The 19,330-nt window shown below is 36.3% G+C and overlaps 1 protein-coding gene across 1 annotated transcript; it reads left to right on the forward strand.

Annotated features, from left to right (window-relative positions):
* Positions 1-138: 138 nt before the first annotated feature.
* On the forward strand, positions 139-14,175 carry zmat3 (zinc finger, matrin-type 3). The gene is made up of 6 exons (XM_051913306.1): positions 139-306; positions 4,872-5,227; positions 5,525-5,671; positions 7,407-7,573; positions 8,963-9,057; positions 11,308-14,175. The coding sequence occupies exons 1-6, from the start codon at positions 189-191 to the stop codon at positions 11,514-11,516; spliced, it is 1,092 nt and encodes a 363-aa protein (XP_051769266.1). The 5' UTR covers positions 139-188; the 3' UTR covers positions 11,517-14,175.
* The last annotated feature ends 5,155 nt before the right edge of the window (positions 14,176-19,330 follow it).

A 19,330-nucleotide genomic window follows, 5' to 3' on the forward strand; every position in this document is an offset into this window, starting at 1 on the left:
CCAATATATCTATTGGTAAAATGTAAATATCCCTCTATCTCGTGTATATAACGTTTTTTACGTATTTCTAGGGTTTTTGAAACCGTGTGCGATTGAAAACACCCCTCTGTTGGACGTTTGAAGCATGTGGCGCACGTCTGGCTGGGAGAAGTTGAGCAGCAGAGAGAGCTTGGAAGGATGCAGGGAAGATGGCGATGAATGTAAAGAACAGAGATGCTTTTTATTCAAGTGCTGACTATTGCAATATCTACAGCTCTCAGCCTGTAAACTATGGAGATTGCAGTCATTATTTCGCTCGGATGACAGGTAGGAAAAGACAAAAATGGTTTTCAATGCATTGCGTTATAAGTGATGCTCTGCATCATATTTGCCTTGCACTGCAATGGTTTAAAATAGGAGTTTATTAGGAACTGCTCGTTGTTTTTTTGAATAGTGGTAAGGTTTATTAGAAGAAAGGTTTTGATGTCAGCCTAACCACTGACAGATTGAGAATGCACATCCTTATCTGCATTGCTAAGGGATCATGGCATATCAAATGTTAATGGTACACTATGTACATGACTAACATATTTAACATCTCACTGAAATTTTGTATTCTATGCCACTCTATTTCCATTATATGAGGATATGTTAATTGAGCTCTGCATGGAATTTGTGTTTGTATTAGTCACAAAAATCATGTATGCAAGCTTTTTCAATATATTCTTTTACACACAGAGTGGACTAATTATTTATTTATTCCTTATATACTGTAGGAACTTGAGCAGATTTATTGTCACGCCTGAGATACTTAAGTCTGGATCACATATGAATCCAATGACTGCTGATATGGAGGGACAGACGAGATCAGTTATGATTTTTGGCTTATCACTGTTCAGCTCTAAACGTCTGAGAGTCCATAACATAAGTCCATGTCTTCACAAAACTCAAGGTTACTACTGTGGATTTTATTTAAGAAGACTCCTTGTCAGTCGTTTCATGCAGCATCTAATTGGCCAGACCATACGGTGCATAAAAATGCTTCATTTTTATTTATTGTATGTGATTGCACTCTGTTCTGTGCAAATCGTGGTTGAAGTGTGGTTCTTATTTATGGTGAGATGCCATACAGTTCTGATCAAATCCATACGCCCGAACAGAAGAATTAAATGTTTGATGATCTTAATAAACACTGAAAAAAATGTCCCTTAAGCACAGAGAGCAACCATGCATGAAATGCATTTATTCTGCTTTCAATAATTGATGCTGTCAAACAACAACTGTACAATGCACGAACAGCTTAGAAGTGTTTTGCAGCACTGAGTGGTGTAAAACAACCTGCAGCATCAAGTGATAGTACTGCTTTACCTTCTCATGTGCCCTGCATACCTTGCATTATAGATGCTCAACGGGAACAATCCTCTCTAAATCTAAAAATATTTGATCCCAGTCCTGATGAAAGAGCAGATGTTTGTCGCCATGCTCCAACTAAACTTTGCATTGCTGCTGAATAAACAGTGGATTTAATCTGGATGGAGAGAGCAGGTATGTGTCCCCGACCTTGAGTTGGGACTGTATTCTACTTAGACCTATTTCTGGGCTTGTATTCTCTGATGACCAAAAGATATCAGGTTTGTTTTCAGGTCAAAAGGAGAAGAATGTGAATTGGTAGGGCATTGTTAATTTTTGTAACATTGCAAATGATCATAGAATTTAAAGGGATCGTTTACCCCAAAATTTTGTCATCATTTACTCACCCTTATGTACCTGTATGAGTTTCTTTCTTCTGTTGGAAACAAAAGAAGATCATTTTGAAGACGTTTGGTAACCAGACAGTTTACGGTAGCCATTGACTTCTATAGTATTTTTTTCCTACTGTGGAAGTCAATGGCTACCGTCAATTGTTTGATCACCACCATTCTTTAAAATATCTTCTTTTGTGTTCAACAGAAGAAAGAAACTCATACAGGTTTAGAACAACTTGAGGGTGAGTAAATGATGGCAACATTTTCATTTTTGGGTAAACTATCCCTTTAAAGGGTAAGTGTGCAAAAGCTGTGCATGGGTTATTCACAGGTTATTCTTTCATAACCAAACTTTTGACTATCGGTGTAGCAAGTTGCAAGCTTTGCAACTTATCCATGCCAGGAACTTCGTCTTTGACAGGAAAATCTGCATGACCAACATGAAAAGCAACCAATCACAGTTAATGTCGGCATGCAATGGAAATTATGGTCGAATTTTCATTCCCTAATTAAAGTGAAATGGCTTCTCAAATGAGAACAAATATAGGACATGATTTGATTTTGTCCATTGGGAACTGATTGGATTGTTCTCATGTGAGTGACAGGTTAATAAATGCTGCAATATTTCATACAAAATTAAGAATTGTCCATTTTGATTTAAATGTTAACTTTATAGCACAATAGTACACTTGGGAAAAAAATAACAGTTTGTTTATTTGAGCAACCTGACTTTGACTCAACCAATTGAGGTAGTTTGGGGATAGGACTAGCTGTTTGATCAAAGAATTGGGGACAGGTGGAGCAGTTGAGAAAATTATTTGGAATTTTTTTATTGAAAATCAAAAATAAACATTAAAAATGAAAATAGAAATGTTAACAGCTCCATTTAAGGATATAAACATTGAGGTATTTAAGAGTTCCAAGAAGTGCCTTTCTAACTATCTAGGCGACCGGAAACAGAACCATTTGGTGCATTCTTATGTCTATTTTGGTCAGCTGAATCATTGTTGTCATGATCCCGTCAGAACTGATACACTAGAAATATCACACAGCCACAAAACAGCTGACTGTCCATCCCCCCACTCGCCCGGCCTCAGATCTTCTGAAGCGCAAACACTTGCTGAGTTCAGGAGGCAGGAGTCAGTCCTAATCACATCTACAGGAGGCCATACTGCAAATATTCACTCTTGCTACAGGAAGTGTGATAAACAAGACATGGCACTTACATACATCCGCTCTATTATTAGAATGGCTCATTTGCTGCACTAAAATGTATGTACAGGAGTCTTGTTATGTTATGTTTCATCAGATGTTTCTCCTAAAGATGTAGTATCATTTAGTTCCTGCTCGGTGAAATACCGTGGGCGAAATCTAGTCATTCCAATTGGAATCTCCGCAATATAAAGTTTCGCATGAGGGTGAAAAAGTTCCCAATGTAGATTTCCCCCATGTTCAAGTTAGTCATGCAAATTCGCCAGCTGCTTGTTTTGAGTGTGACTGCACTTAAGGATAAATATATAAGAATATAGAGGTATAGAATTAATGTGGACAGTATAGCGCTGATCATTTGGAGGATTTGATGGATAAATGTTTGAGTTCATATTGGAATATTTTGAAACATTTGAAACATTGAGATCTCTTTTGAAACACTAGAGGAGACATGTAAGAGTACTGGAGTTTTTTTCTCAGAAGAAACACCTTAGAAGCAGGAGACAAAAACCTTTTGTTTTCTCTACATTTAATCTCACTACTGTCTACAAGTTGAGATACTAGGAAGATCTCTTAAAAATAAACCTTTAACATCCATGGAAACTTTCCATTGCACAAAAGGTTCTTTAAAAGGTTCTTTAGATTATTAAAGTCTACGTGAACTTTATAATGAAGTTGTGACCGACTTTACATGATTATTGTGACGTATTTTAAAGTGAAATTGAATATTTAATGAGAAAAAATAGAGGGTGGGGCTTAACCTTAGCACACCTCTTTACCATCTCTAGCTCACAGCAGACTGACAGTCGGAGGGCAGTGGTTAAGGATGTTCTGGAAGTTCCCCATGCAGATTTCACTCGTATTCAATTCAAGTTGGTCACGCAAATTCACTGCGCTGACCAACTGAAAACTGTTTGGTTTGAAAGTGGCTTCAGTGCATGTGAACAGTGCTTCATACATGTCTATGCTATTGACAATGGACCTTTTTTTTGCTCATCAAATTCCACTAATGAAAGTGAAAGTGACATGTGAAGGTCAATACTCGGAATTTATCCTCTGCATTTAACCCATCCAGTTAGTGCACACACAATAGGAGTAGTGAGTAGTGAACACAAACGCTGCACACTGTGGACACACACACCTGGAGCAGTGGGCAGCCATTTTTGCTGTGGCGCCCGGGGAGCGATTGGGGGTTAGGTGCCTTGCTCAAGGGCACCTCAGTCATTTGTGACCACACATTAAGAAAAATATGGTAAAAGAAATGTTCACTGAAAGGTTCTTTGGGGTACCCAAAATGGTTTTTCTATGGGTCTTTTATTGGAACCTCAATTTTTAAAGGATTAGTTCACTTCAGAATTGAATTCAAATTTCCTGATAATTTACTCACCCCCATGTCATCCAAGATGTTTATGTCTCTCTTTCTTCAGTCAAAAATAAATTAAGGTTTTTGAGGAAAACATTCCAGGATTTTTCTCCATATAGTGGACTTCAACGAGTACCAACAGGTTGAAGGTACAAATTGCAGTTTCAGTGCAGCTTAAAAGGGTTCTGCACGATCCCAAATGCAGAATAAGAATCGTATCTAGCAAAACCATTGGTCATTTTCTAAAAAAATTAAACATTTATATACTTTAGTTTTTAGCCACAAATACTCGTCTTGCACTAGCTCTGTGATGCTCCACGCATTACGTAATCACGTTGGGAAGGTCACAGGTGACGTAGGCGGAAGTACCGAGCAAGTGTTTACAAAGCAAACGTGCAAAGACTAAGTCAAATGGCCTTTACAAAAAAACAAAACAAAGGTAAAACAAGGATGTTGGTCTCCTACGTGACCTTTCCAATGTGATTGGGGGTGAAATTTTAATTCTGAAGTGAACTAATCCTTTAAGAGTGTATATTCTCATTCTTACACCTACATTTTGTCATTTGGCTTTCCAGGTCCAGACCCGGTTCTGAAGCCGCCTCTTAGTTTGATGTGTCAGCAGCCGCCTCAGCCCTTCCAGGCCATGACCCCGACTCAGAACCTCAGACCTCCACCCGTGATGATGTCTCCGGACCCCTTGCAATTCCCGCACTGCACTCCTCTAGCCGTAAAGCCGCCCCCTCACCTCCAGATGCCGCCCAACCCACCCATCCCAGCACCTCCCGTCCTCAGTCCAAAGCCCCCTGAGGAAGATGGTCAGGCAGTGGGCGCTGACCAGGAAGCAACTCTGGAAGAGCTTTGCAAGCCTTTGTACTGTAAACTTTGTAACGTCACTCTCAACTCTGCCCAACAGGCTCAGGCACATTATCAGGTAATCTAAAACTCATGTTATGGTCCACGAGGAATGAAAATACGTATATAGAGATAAGAGAATATTAAATTAATTCACACACTGTGTTTATATCAACAAAATGGTTTTGGATTGCACAATGTCTGATGACACCAAAATAATGGTTAGCCTTGATTGTTTTACTGTATGTTCACAAATAAGGAGTTTTTACTTTCAGTTTTGGTTTCTTTCAGTGAGATGTTGTTCTTAAGATACTGATGACCAGTTTTAGTCTTAGCCGTGATAAAGCACGTAATCAATCCATTGTTTTGTCTACAGGGGAAAAACCACAGTAAGAAGCTGCGCAATTTTTATGCTGGTAGCCAGCAGCCACCTCCCATTAGAATACCAGAGGTAGTAGAGCCTGTTTCCCAGCAACCCTCAGCCACTCCACCCACAGATTCTGCAAATGTGACTGCCAACCAGGTGCTTATGACTCTTAGCTGGTGCATTCTGTCCGAACAAGTGTGTTTTTTCAGGCTGTCTGGGAACTGTCTAAGGCTGGACGATATATATTAACATTTTTTACAATTTATTTGCAATGATTTTGGTAGCTATGTAAAACGAAAGTACATTGTGAATGCCCGTCAATTGACTAGTTTTGTGATACTTCCTTGTCTTGCGAGAGCATTTAAATGTGTGATTTATGTGTAATTAGCTAACTTTTGGAATGCCCAACTGGGCTGGGCTAAACTTGGGAGAAGGGTATAGCTGCAGCCTGGAAATTTCCAAATGGGGGTGGGAACTCCAAAACGGGGCATGGCTTCCTCCCGTTGACAAACAGACACATGACACGCATGCGTGATTCAGCACAAACTCCCCCACAGCCGATTCTAAAGAATTAATTTGTCATGTCAAGGCTTTCACACTTAAATCTCAATGAGGGAGGGAGACCCGGAGCTTTAAGCTCAGAAAGATGAGAGTCCCCCCTCAGCCGCATCCGAACGCCACCGGCTACGAGTTCTACGGGTTCCCCCCACTCACGGAGCTATCGCCCCACCAAAGATGAATGGTTATATCTCAATAATATGGCTATATCTCAATAATAAATAAATATATATTTATTTATATAGGCATATGTATTTAAATTGCATGTTTTATAACTTTAACATATGCCTAAATTTTATGTAAGATTAATTCATTTTTCAATGAGAAATGGTGTTTAATTGACAAACTTTTTTTTTTAAATGTAATTCAACAACATTTGGCGAAGCGAAAGTGTTTACGTGTAGACACTCCGCACCTTCTTGGAGGCACTGCCCACTTTTGGAGTTCATGCCCCATTTTGGAGTTCTCCAGTCTGCAGCTATATCTACTTGAAATTTGGGGTGGAACTACCTTTTTGTCCGTCAAATGGCAGCAAGGGGGAAACTGTCAAACTGTCCATTTTAGTGAACTGATTCAACGATTCATTTGGTTATCTCATTTGTGGTCTGTTAGATTTTTTAATATTTTTAAAATAAGTCTCTTATACTCACCAAGACTTCATTTATTTGATCAAAAATACAGTCAAAACAGTAATACTGTGAAATATTATTACAATTTAAAATATTTTAATATATTTTAAAATGTAGTTTATTCCTGTAATCAAAGCTGAATTTTCAGCATCATTACTCCAGTCTTCAGTGTCACATGATCCTTCAGAAATCATACTAATATGCTGATTTGCTGCTCAAAAAAAAAAAAAAAAATTCTTGTTATTATCAATGTTGAAAACAGTTGTGCTGCTTTATATTTTTGTGGAAACTGTGATACTTGGATTCTTGATGAATAGAATGGAAACCTTTTGTAACATTATAAATGCCTTTACTGTCACTTTTGATCAATGTAATGTGTCCTTGCTGAATAAAATAATTGATTCATTTCTTTAAAAAATGTTATTGATCCCAAACTTTCCCAAACTTTCCCAAACTGATCTCAACATTTGAGATATATAAATCATCAAAAAGCTGAAAATGGTCAAGATATATATTCTGAAGCTTTATCGTCCAGCCTTATCTGTGAATATCTTTAAGTGCAGTTTGATCATGCGGTGTCACTCTGCAAGCATCTATTCACTAAGCTCAGCGTGATAGTAATCAGAGACGTCTCTGCCTTTCATCGCACACCTTTCATCGCTCTACTGTTTCTAAAAGCTCTCCTGTTATTGTCCCGTCTGCAGCCACTCTCTAAGGGCGCTAGCAGAGTCATACTGGCCACGGAAAATGACTACTGCAAGCTGTGTGACGCTTCCTTCAGCTCCCCTGCTGTGGCCCAGGCGCACTATCAGGGCAAAAACCACGCCAAAAGACTGCGGCTGGCTGAGGCGCAGCAGAGCGCCACGTCCTCGTAAGTCTGTCACACCCACACGCTCCCAGATAAAACAACCCTTAAACACGGAAAATCCTTCCATATTAGTGGGCGGTGTGTGTTTTTTTTTTTTTTTTTTTTTTTTACATTTTTTTACATTTTTTTAATTGAGATATCAGTTAATACAGTTCATCCTGCAAGATTAGACTCTGAGAGGTGATGTCAGATCCAAAACGGCAGGGTCATTGCCCCTTTTGTTGCTCCGATTGAGAGGGGTTTATGGGTAGTTGACATGAGAGTTAAAATATATCTAGGATCTTCATACACCCATATGATGGAAAGCAAAAAACATGTACACGTTATGCATCAGCTAGTAGGACGTTTTGCATGGAGGAAAAAAGTTTTTCCTGGTGGCTTTATCTTCAGGCTGTTTTGCATTGATAAGTGGGGCACTCATTTAAATGCTACTGTGGCCAAAGTTGGGCGGTCCTGATAACAAACCCAGGAAGATACATCCTGTTGCACTCCAAACGTCTGATTCTATCTGAGCAAACATGTTTATGACGACTAGTTACGATAGGTTTGAATCCTGTTATTCAAAACAAATTGAGTGATTTTGCTGATGATATAAAATTTTTAATTGGAGATCTTAAAGATTTAAATTTTAACTTTTTATTTGACTACTAAAATATTTTTATATTTTTTATTTGAGTGTGTTATTAAAATGAATATTATTTGAGATTATTATTATTAGGGCGTATTATTTTATGATATTTTTTGTCATTTTTAATAATTTCACGATCCGCTCTTGCCTTGTTACTTGCGAGAGTGTTTTAATATTGTTTCTGATTTAAATTTCAGTTAGTAAGAGTTAGTAAATTTGATTGATTTCTGTGAATCAGTTCAAACTGTCCGTTTGAATGAACTGATTCAAAATGAAATGATTCAACATTTCATCCCCATCATCACTAAAATGTTCACAGCAGACTTTGTGTAGCATTTTCCGTATATTAAAATGTTTTTGAAAACATTTTGTTGGTAAATAATGTTATTTTGCTTTGCAACAATATTGTTATATTGTATTTTTATATTTGTTGATATACATGAAAATGATTCTTCTTTGTGTTTAGTAAAATATCCAGTAATTTTGCGAACTATTATTACAATTTGTACTGTTATCTATTTTAATATATATTAAATGTGCCTTGATTGTTTTTGGTTTGAATTGTATTTCACTTAAGCACTTTGAAAACACTTTATATTCAGCTTAGAAACAATTGTTTGGTTGAAATGAAAGAAAATTTAAGATGTTTGATAGCAATTACATAAATATCAAGGTATATAAAATCATCAAAAGGCTGTATCAAGATATGACTTGCTCAACCATATTAAGTGATAAATCTGTTTTTCTTATAATGTGTTTTCTAGAGACTTGTCCGACGCTCAGAGACGGCCCCGAAAAGAAGGGTACGAGTATAGATTAATGAAGAACCGCAGGGCTTATATCAACACTGCCATGCCAGGTACTGTCTACACAGATTTACCTCAACAAATAGTTTAGGAGAGACAGATTTTTCTCATCATGTGATCTTGCCCAGAGACTGTCCCGTGGGTTCAGTTTTCTGCTCAGTGGTCTAAGCTGTGGTGCAAAACCTCCATTTGTGATCAGTGCTTTGGCAGCAGAGCGCTTGGCAGCTGCGCGTGTTAGTTTGCCAGCCTGTGCTAATGTAGCGCAATGCGCTAGTCTCGCTAAATGCAGGCTAGATGCCAATGCTTTGGTCTATGTAAGCCGATACTCCACCCCACGTCAACCCGGGCTCATGAACGTCACCCACACGATGGCAGATCTCAATCACACACATGCCCCCATTGCCCCATGGTCCTGTCCTCACATATGCACAAAAACACACGGCAGAGCATTCAATAGCCGCACTACCCCGGTTAAAGCAGTTAGATTTTGCATATGATTTAAACTTCCTAAATTCTACTAACTTAAATTCAAATTCTACAATTTGCATTCTGTTTACTTCAGTTTAAATTTAAGACAAATTCAGGGAGTGAACTGGAATTTAAAAAGCATTCTCAGTTCAATTCTGAATGGCACACAGCTGAGTATGCATGTATCTGAACTGTTCTAATATGCTGATTTGCTGCTTTAAGAAACATTTCTTATTATTATCAATGTTGTGCTGCTTTATATTTTTGTGGAGACTGTGATACATTATTTAGGATTCTTTGATTAATAGAAAGTTCAAAAGAACAGAATTTATTTTTAAAAGAAATCTTTTGTAACATCATAAATGTCTTAAAGGCACAATATGTAAGATTTTTGGTTTAAAATATCCAAAAACCACTAGAACAGTGTTATATATTTTGTTGACTTGTGTACCTACATTATCCCAAATGTTTCCAAGAATGTTTAAATCAGAGAAATAAGCAATTTTAACCAGGACACGGACCACACCTATCAATGACATCTTACCTGCGTTATAAATAAAACCTTCCTGTTTTATTTTGTAGAAACCATGGAAACACCAAAGACACTTTAATATATTACCCTATATGTTTTATTGGACAAGGGAACAACTGTTTGGATACATTTATAGACAGAAAACTAATCATTGTTATATAGCTCAACACATTTAGTCTTATTGTTTGAATCTCATTTTCTTGATTATATTATATGATATTCTAATATCGATCTAGCTTACTGCAGTGTGCAACAAGTGTCTCAGCAGCTGCCGAGCGAATGCACAGAGTAACATTATAAAATAATTTTCAGCTGTGAGGTGAAGACAACATCTCCCATGATTCCGCGCTCAATCTCGGCGTCATCAAGCTATGCCTTTGTTTTGAATGGGCGACCTCTAGTGGCAAAAAAATTACATATTGTGCCTTTAACTGTCACTTTTGATCAATTTAATGCTTTTTGTCTAAATAAAAGTGTTATTTTTTTTTCCAAAAAAAGCTTAAACTGCCTACCAAAATTTTTAAAAGTAGTATAAACCTGAAAATTTACACATAAACCCAAGTCAGAGCTTGGCTTTCCATTCCAGCATGTATTTCATCAGTGTTGGGGAAAGTTACTTTTAAATGTAATGCATTACAATATTGTGTTACTCCCTAAAAAAGTAACTAATTGCGTTACTTAGTTACTTTTTATGGAAAGTAATGCGTTACGTTACTTTCTCGTTACTTTTTCTCATCAGGATGGCTTGTTTGTTTGTTTGTTTTTATAACAACAAAAAAGTTCTATTTTTGGCAAATATAAAGGCCCATTCACAACAAAAGAGAAATGAATAAGCCTGCGGCTAAAGGAAATGCAAATTCACGCCTGTACACTAGAGGGCGCAGCTCAAACAAACCTTTCAGCTGTGCTGCCATTCTGGAATACAGAAGAATAGGACAGAAGAAGTAAAACAGTGAATGTATGCTCATATTTAGTCTAGATGTTCTCACAGAGCACACGCCTCTGCACTTACTCCCGATTTCTCTCAACATGGGGACAGGAGAGCTGTCAGTCAATAAATTGGAAATCAAAGTAACTTGCGTTACTTATTTGAAAAAGTAACTCAAATATTTTGCTGCAAATTCAAAAGTAATGCATTACTTTACTAGTTACTTGAAAAAGTAATCTGATTACATAACTTGAGTTACTTGTAATGCATTACCCCCAACACTGTATTTCATCATCTTATATATCTGCTTATTCATGTAGCCATTTATTTGAAATTTCATTTTATTCACATGACCTGTTTCCTGTGCTGTTTCAGGCCCTTACTACAACCCACGGCCGAGGCAGCGTATCCCACGAGACCTTGCGATGTGCGTCACACCCAGCGGCCAGTTCTACTGCTCAATGTGTAACTCGGGTGCCAGCGAGGAAGCCGAGTTTCGTCTTCACCTGGAGAGCAAGCAGCACAAAAGCCGAGTGTCCGAGCAACGTTACCGTAGTGAGATGGAGAATCTGGGATACACTTAAGAGGCATCCAATGCGTGATTCACAGATCCTGAAGAAATAATCTTGCAATTCTGCAAGTAGCCACTTTTGTTTTAAAATGGAAAATGGCATTTTTTATGTTTAATTTTTTCTAATCTAGAAGCAATTTATGAGCTTAAATTCGCACACACTGCAGAGCAAAAGTAGCTTTTGTGCCAGACTGAGAGGACCATTAATTGGTGGCATTGGAAGTTTGAGGAAGCTTTATTTAATAAGGGATATCTAAAGTTTGAAATGCTCATAATTATTATAATAATTATTATTTCTAATTAGCATGAAAGTAGTAAATTCTTATCCTAGATCACCTTATGAGCAAGTATACAAATACAGTATTAGTGTATACTGCAGCGTTGTGGATTAGACACTTTCAATATGGACTTATGTATAAGTCTATCATTTTTATTATAATTTATTTACTTCTAATTACTAAAATGACCTCCAACATTCTTTGGAGAGGTTCATCTAAAAAAAAAAAAAAAAAAACAGGTTGTTTTTTTTTTCTCAGCTATTTTTTGCGTGCAATTGATGCCTCAATAAGGGACAAATCTATCAGTTTCCTAAACAAACAGAAGTGGCAATCCTACTCACTCTGAGCCGTAGATTCACTGTGTTTCTTCAGGAGCTACAGAACGCACACGTTCAGTTTAGAGACTTGCATTACCAGGAGAATCCATACCGCGGGTCTCCGGCGTGCCTGCTGAATGTACTGTGAAAGCGATGACAATAGATCTACCCCCGTCTGGCTTTGCACACCACACGTTTACTAGATGTAGTGGGAGATTTTCAATCTAATAAGCATCATTTGGTCTGTTTTGGGGTGTACATCTGATACTGTTAACTAGCTTGCGTCCGTATGAAATTATTTGGGTGATTGTTGTTTATTTTCATCTTGGATTATCCCCAGGGAATCTCTCCCCACACTAAAGGAAGAAATGGAAAACATGGCTATTTTTAATAAGGTCTGTGCCGCCCATGCCCCTACCTCACAACCCTCTGACTTGTTAGTATTCAAGTTGGCCTACCAAAGCTTATCTGACAAAAATAATCAATGAACCCCTTAGCTTTATATCAGTATAAACTAAAATCTATTAGAATCTTTTGCTTCCAATATTTACTGAGGAAAACGAGGAGAAGTAGGAGCTGTTAAAGTTGCCATGAAATCGGAAGTAGCGATAGTCTTCTCTTCTCTATTGTGACGTATATCCGAGGGAAAATGGCTTCTTGAACAAGAAAAAAATGTTGGGTGGAACGTGATTTTGTCCATTGGGAATTGATTGGATGGTTGTGGTTTGCTATTGGTCAATTCTATGTGAGTGACAGGTTGCCCTGCCCTCACTCTAGTAAACACATCATTAGAGAAGAGAAGAGATGTTGCTGACGTTATTTAGATTAAAGATTATGAGGGCACATGAATTTAAAAAAAAAAAATTATGTGCACGGATAAATCATTTATTTATAATAAATACTGCATTCCATAAAAAATAAGAATTGTTCATTTTGATTTTATGGTGACTTTAAAAATTTTACATGCGTCATGTTTTTTGTTCATGGATGCATGATTTAATGCATAAACCGTCCCCTTTCCCTATTGTATCACTTAAAATGCTATACATATTTTATCAAAGACAATATTATAAACAGAAGAAGTGACCCAGTTTTACCTTTGCTGTCTGTTTTGTTCACTTTTCAGAGTTGCAGTCCATCGTCACTAAATGTTTGCGATTGTAATACTTCTCTGATTTAGTATTAGTTCTGCATGAAATTATTGCTGCTTGTACATATTAAGAGGATGATTTCACTGCAAGAAAAGGACCATTTCAGAACTGAATTGCACTTGCTAAGAGATGGAAAAGACTGTATTGAGATAAGAAGTTCATGACATGCTATAAATAATTACGCAGACATCATCTACATTCATTCAAATCAAATGTTTACAGTGGGAATCATCACAGGGGACTTATGGGAGAGAAATGGACTCAGTGGAGCCGTGAAGACATCTTAAATGTGCCTCGGAGTATAAAGCCTACTCTACTGTGATGTTGAACATTTCATGTTGTTCTGCTTTGAATATGTTTCCAGTAGAAGGGGCTTACAGTCCTTCATAATGAGTAATGTTTTGCGTATTCAAGTACTGAACATTTACGACAAGCTCTTTTTATATAAATGTGATTTGTTTCATATGTATATATTGATATAAAAATCACTTTGCATTTTAAACATGTTAAATGCTAATTTAACATGTTCATAGTGCAGATTAATCCATAATATGCACCACTGATCATCAATTTGATGATTTGATGGTAAAAATGATTTTGTGGTTTTGCAGTGCATAAACACAGCAGAAAGGCAACAGGAAATGGTTAGAAAGGGAATGGGATCAGAACATGTCGCAAGTTTGACTAGAACCTGCATTATCCATATGAGCACTACAGCTGTAAAACTATGCTGGTGTTCTCTACTGGCAGTCATTGTATTTTCTCCCAGAGGTTCACCAGAGGCAAGCCATATCCTGTTTTGTGTTTTGTGCGGTCAGGAAGTTGTGACCCTGGTCTGGAAACAGACCTTCCCAAAGGACCTCAGCAGGGACACTATAGGTTCTCCCCCAATGGAGAATCCCAACAGTCTTTTTCCTTCAAGCCAATCACGATTTATTCCCATCCATTAATACCTCTGTTTTAATTTGCACTGGTTTTTTTGTTGTTGTTGTTGTTGTTTATATTGAGTCGTATTAATGTTTTATAAAGGACTAGCAGACACATTTTATTTTGAGGTGCATCAAAATAAAATCTAGCTGTAGTGCCTTTTGAAGACATGTTCTTATACAGTATAATGGTTGCCTTTTCATGTCCATTACCGGTCTGAGTGCAATACAGATGATGTGATGATATTTATCTAACCTTTTCCTTTTTTCCCTCGAGATGTATTAAACAGTGGTTCAGTGTCTTGAATGTACAGTACAGATGAAAGAACATTTTAACTTTATTGTAAAGAGTCCTGGAACTCTTAATTTTGAACGCAATATAATGTATTAATAAAATATTTCATTAAAAAAATTCTTTCAGTACTTTGTCAGCATATTTTGTTTATACTCAGATCAAAAAGAAGAAATTAAGTTTTAATTTTTTTTTTTAAAGGGGTCCTTAATTATGATTACACTTTTTTAACTTTAGCTAGTGTGTAATGTTGCTGTTTGTGCATAAAAAACATCTGCAAAGTTACAACGCTCAAAGTTCAATGCAAAGGGAGATATTTTCTTTTACAGAAATCGCTTTTTAAGGACTACAAGGCGGCTGGTACAACAAGCTTCTTCCCAGGTAGGTGACATCACAAACCCCAAAATTTACATAAACCCTGCCCCTGGGAACACGCAACAAAGGGGGTAAGGCCATGTTGGACTGCTTTAGAGAAGAGGAAGAGTTGTAGTAAAGTGTTGTTTCCATGCCGTCATTTTACTCCGGACTGCTTCACAAACGAGGGTCAATTCAACACTGGATTTGCACAAAAGAAACATGACGGCACATGCTAGTCGATGAGCTGAATCAACTCCACAGCAACTACATAAATTTATCCACTAACCATTCAGAAACGTCCAGTTGCATTCTGAAAGTTGTAACTTCTTCCTGAGTCTCTCCATCAGTGTCCGACTCCGGTTTGAACAATGTAAGGTCGAACGCCGTTACTGACAATCCTCATTTTGGCTGCGTGAGATTCTCCAGCTTTGTTGTTGTTGAGCAACCGAAGCGTGAGCTGTTAAAGCTCCGCCCTCTTCTGGAAAGGGGGCCCGGGAGCAGCAGCTCATTTGCATTTAAAGGGACACACACAAAAATTGTGTGTTTTTGCTCACACCCAAATAGGGGCAAATTTTGACAAGCTATAATATATAATCTGTGGGGTATTCTGAGCTGAAACTTCACAGATGCATTCTGGGACACCAGAGACTTATATTACATCTTGTAAAAGGGGCATTATAGGTCCCCTTTAAAGTTTTTTCTTTTTCTTTCTCATGGAAATTTTAGCCATGCCCTGTCTTGATATGGGTCCATGAAACTGGCTTTTTTATAATAGATTTTCCAAGGCACTGTATTTATATTAATATCAAAGCCGATAAATGGCATCAAAACAAGAATGAAAATAAATGTGCAAATATTTAGATTATAAACTTGGCATTAATAATAATAACAACAATTATTATTATTATTAAAATATGTTTTATATATATTTTTTGTATTCATTGTACTTTTGAAAAGATTAAAGCATCTTCCATTGACTTCCATTGCTAGAATATTCAGCAACCAACAATGATGTTATTATAATATTTGCATACTGATTACAATTGGTCTCCTTTACTATATCTATTTGCATACAAAATTGTGATTTGCATTTTTTTTCTATTGTATCTATTTAACCATAAGACAGTGTAATGACGTGTGGCATTTCATTTATGCAGAACCAAAGCCATAAAACCTCACCTTACGAAACTATTGTTTTTGCTGCATTGTAACCAACTGGCATTTGAATTTTGAAATGCAAATGTAGATATGACTTATCATCAAACAAGCTCTCATAACATATCCTTCACTCCAATGGTTTGTTTCAATGCTACAAGGTTTCTGCCCTTCGGAGCGTTATGAATCAGCATATCGCGGATCGCATGTCAAACTGCTGAAATCACGTGACTTTGGCGCTCCGAACCGCTGATTCGACACGCTGATTCATAACGCTCCGAAGCTTAATGAAGCAGTGTTTTGAAATCGGCCATCACTATATAAGTCGTTATTTTGTTTTTTTGGCGCACCAAAAATATTCTCGTCGCTTTATAATATTAATATTGAACCACTGTACTCACATGAACTGATTTAAATATGTTTTTAGTACATTAATGGATCTTGAGAGAGGAAATGTCATTTCTGGCTATGGAGGCCTCACTGAGCCATCGGATTTCAACAAAAATATCTTAATTTGCGTTCCGAAGATTAATGAAGGTCTTACGGGTGTGAAAGGGCATGAGGGTGAGTAATAAATGACAGAATTTCCATTTTTGGGTGAACTAACCCTTTAAGCACTCTGTTGTTTGCTCACCCCACCCATAAGTCTGTGCATTGCAGTCACGTTGAAATGAGTGGGATGCATTGTACAGGGCCAAGTCAACTGACAAACTTGTGTCCTGTTTTTTTATGGACTGCATGGCTGAGGCCCTGCGGGATAAATGACAGCTGGAGCAGGGAACAGTAAGGCTGGGAATTCCAGTGGCATCAGCTGAGATGAACAGATGTGCTGGGCTTTGATTCTAATGAATGTGTTTTTTCTTCATGATCACTGTTATCAACTGTTAAAGCTGATGTGCATAATTTTTTAATGTAAAAATTATTTCTATTTAAGCTTAATATACATAAGCTCATTCTAACCTCATTCAATTCTTCAATCACATTTAATTCTTCATTCATTCCTCAATTACAAATAAAAATATCTTTTACAAACCTAGTTTAAAACATTTATATTAATCATCTTTATATTAATCAAAGAATCCTGAAAAGTATCAGTTTCCACAAATATATTAAGCAGAACAATGTTTTTAACATTGATAATAATCAGAAATGTTTCTTGAGCACATATATCAGCATATTAAAATGATTTTTTCTGAAGGATAATGTGACTGGAGTAATACATTTTAAAATATATTAAACAGTAAAATTGTAATAATATTTCACAATATTACTGTTATTACTTTCATTTTTGATTGAACAAATGCAGCCAAGTAAGACATGCAACAAAAGATGTTGATCCTGGAACAATATTCTTATCCGAAAACATTAGGTCCCTCATCCTGTCTGTTACTGTATCCATGATTTCCTAACCCATAGGAAACTGTGTGTTCTCTCTCATGCTCTGTTGACAGTCTACATCGAGAGGAAGCGAGCCGTCTGCTGTCATGGTGTGCAGTCGACGACTTGGAACTAAACATACAAACAATTGTGGAGATGGTTATTGATTTCAAGAAGGAGAACGCCCGTCTCCTTCCTTTACAAATCCAGTGTTCCATTATCAGCACAGAGGGAACAGGAATATCACAACAAGTATACAAAAAGGCCCACTTTGCTTTGAAATATGTGTCCTATTATAGCAAAGGTGTGTAGTAAATATTTGTATGTAGTAAGTACAAATATTTAAGCATACATTCATTCTACTTTAATCTGAAATACAAAAAAGACACATTTAAATTTTCTGTTTTACTGAACATTAAACTTGCAGCTAAAAGATTATTTGTATTCAAGTGATACATGTTAAAAAGATCATAATTAATGTCTACATAAGGCAGGGATTGTCAATCTTTTAGATGCCATGGACCCCCAATTATATATATATATATATATATATATATATATATATTAGAGATGCACCGATATATCGGCCAATAATCAAATCGGTATCAGCCGATAAAAGCAAATTTTCACACTATCGGCTATAGCCGATAGTCAGGGACCATATATCAAAAGAGGGCACAAAAATGCACTGAATTTGAGGTTTGTTTAAAGAAAACGCTAAGAAACCAGTTTGATGTTCAATATTAATAGTAATTATATGACAATAACATTCAGAAAGTTAAGAAATCTAAAATGAATCTTTAGAATTTAGTTAATGTGTATTAATATTAATTTGAGTAATGTGTTTGTTTATAACTGATACTAGTTACTCTGAAACAAGTGGATGAATCGGAGAGAATAAAGTTTTTATTTGCATTTCTTTCAAAATAATAATTAAAATATCATGATTAATTATATAAAACGGCCGAATCACAGCCGTGCTGATATACAGCCAATATCGCACAGCTACTCGTGTGATATTGCTTATATATATATATATATATATATACACACACACACACACACACACACACACATATATATATATATATATATATTTTTTTTTTTTTTTTTTTTTTTTTGTATTAAGACCAAATTTTATAATGTGAAAAAATATATTTTAAATATGTGTAAAGTATTATTTGGAAAATATTATGTTTCTACATTATTAAGGGTTTTACTTACTATATTACTGTACTATGTATTATTTATGTTTGTTTTAATATTTAATCATTTATATTATTTTCATTTAATATTTATTTATTTTAAAAACCTTTTATTTTTAATTTTTTCAATATTTTGTATTATTTATTTTAATAAACTTTTTAATTATTTTATTTTTTACACTGTTTTTCTCTAAACATTTCCTAGTACTCCCTTACTAAACCTCAAACACACACACCCCAAACAGCATGAGGCCAATAGAGTCACTTATTGCAGAAACATCTCTCATGAGATCAGTCTTAATAAGTCAACATGCTGTCACACAACAGCTTACTTTAAGTTCACTATACCCAACAACTGAGTCACTGAGCAATGACAGGAATGTATCTCTGTGAGAGACGAGAGATATTTTCTCTCAACACAGAGCCAAAAACATTTGGCACTTCATACTAAAATGTATGACTTGTTTTGTTCTGCAAACAGTAAACAACACGGTCCAAAACAAAAACAAAAAAACATATTTCTCTTGGGTGTTTGCTGGTTTAGTCAAGTAATATGCAAGGAGTTTGCAAACCATTATAACATCACTTCTGAATAAAATATATGCCTATTCTAGGTTTACAGATTTACAGTGCAACAGCATCTCTTCAAAACAGCCAAGTAACATAATCAAGGCATTTTGTAGAAAAGGAATATTTTACTCAAACACACACACACCAGCAACTGATCTCAGTCAAGATTCTGAGGCAATAGCGCCATCTAGTAACATTA

This window comes from Ctenopharyngodon idella, chromosome 11, assembly GCF_019924925.1.
Source record: "Ctenopharyngodon idella isolate HZGC_01 chromosome 11, HZGC01, whole genome shotgun sequence".
In the NCBI taxonomy this organism is placed as follows: Eukaryota; Metazoa; Chordata; class Actinopteri; order Cypriniformes; family Xenocyprididae; genus Ctenopharyngodon; species Ctenopharyngodon idella.

Excerpts from the sequence above, each read along its gene's own strand:
- zmat3 (XM_051913306.1), top strand. The coding sequence starts at position 189 with ATGGCGATGAATGTAAAGAACAGAGATGCTTTTTATTCAAGTGCTGAC. Across the intron at positions 307-4,871 it reads TTATTTCGCTCGGATGACAG|GTCCAGACCCGGTTCTGAAG; the intron begins GTAGGAAAAGAC and ends TTGGCTTTCCAG. Across the intron at positions 5,672-7,406 it reads CAAATGTGACTGCCAACCAG|CCACTCTCTAAGGGCGCTAG; the intron begins GTGCTTATGACT and ends TCCCGTCTGCAG.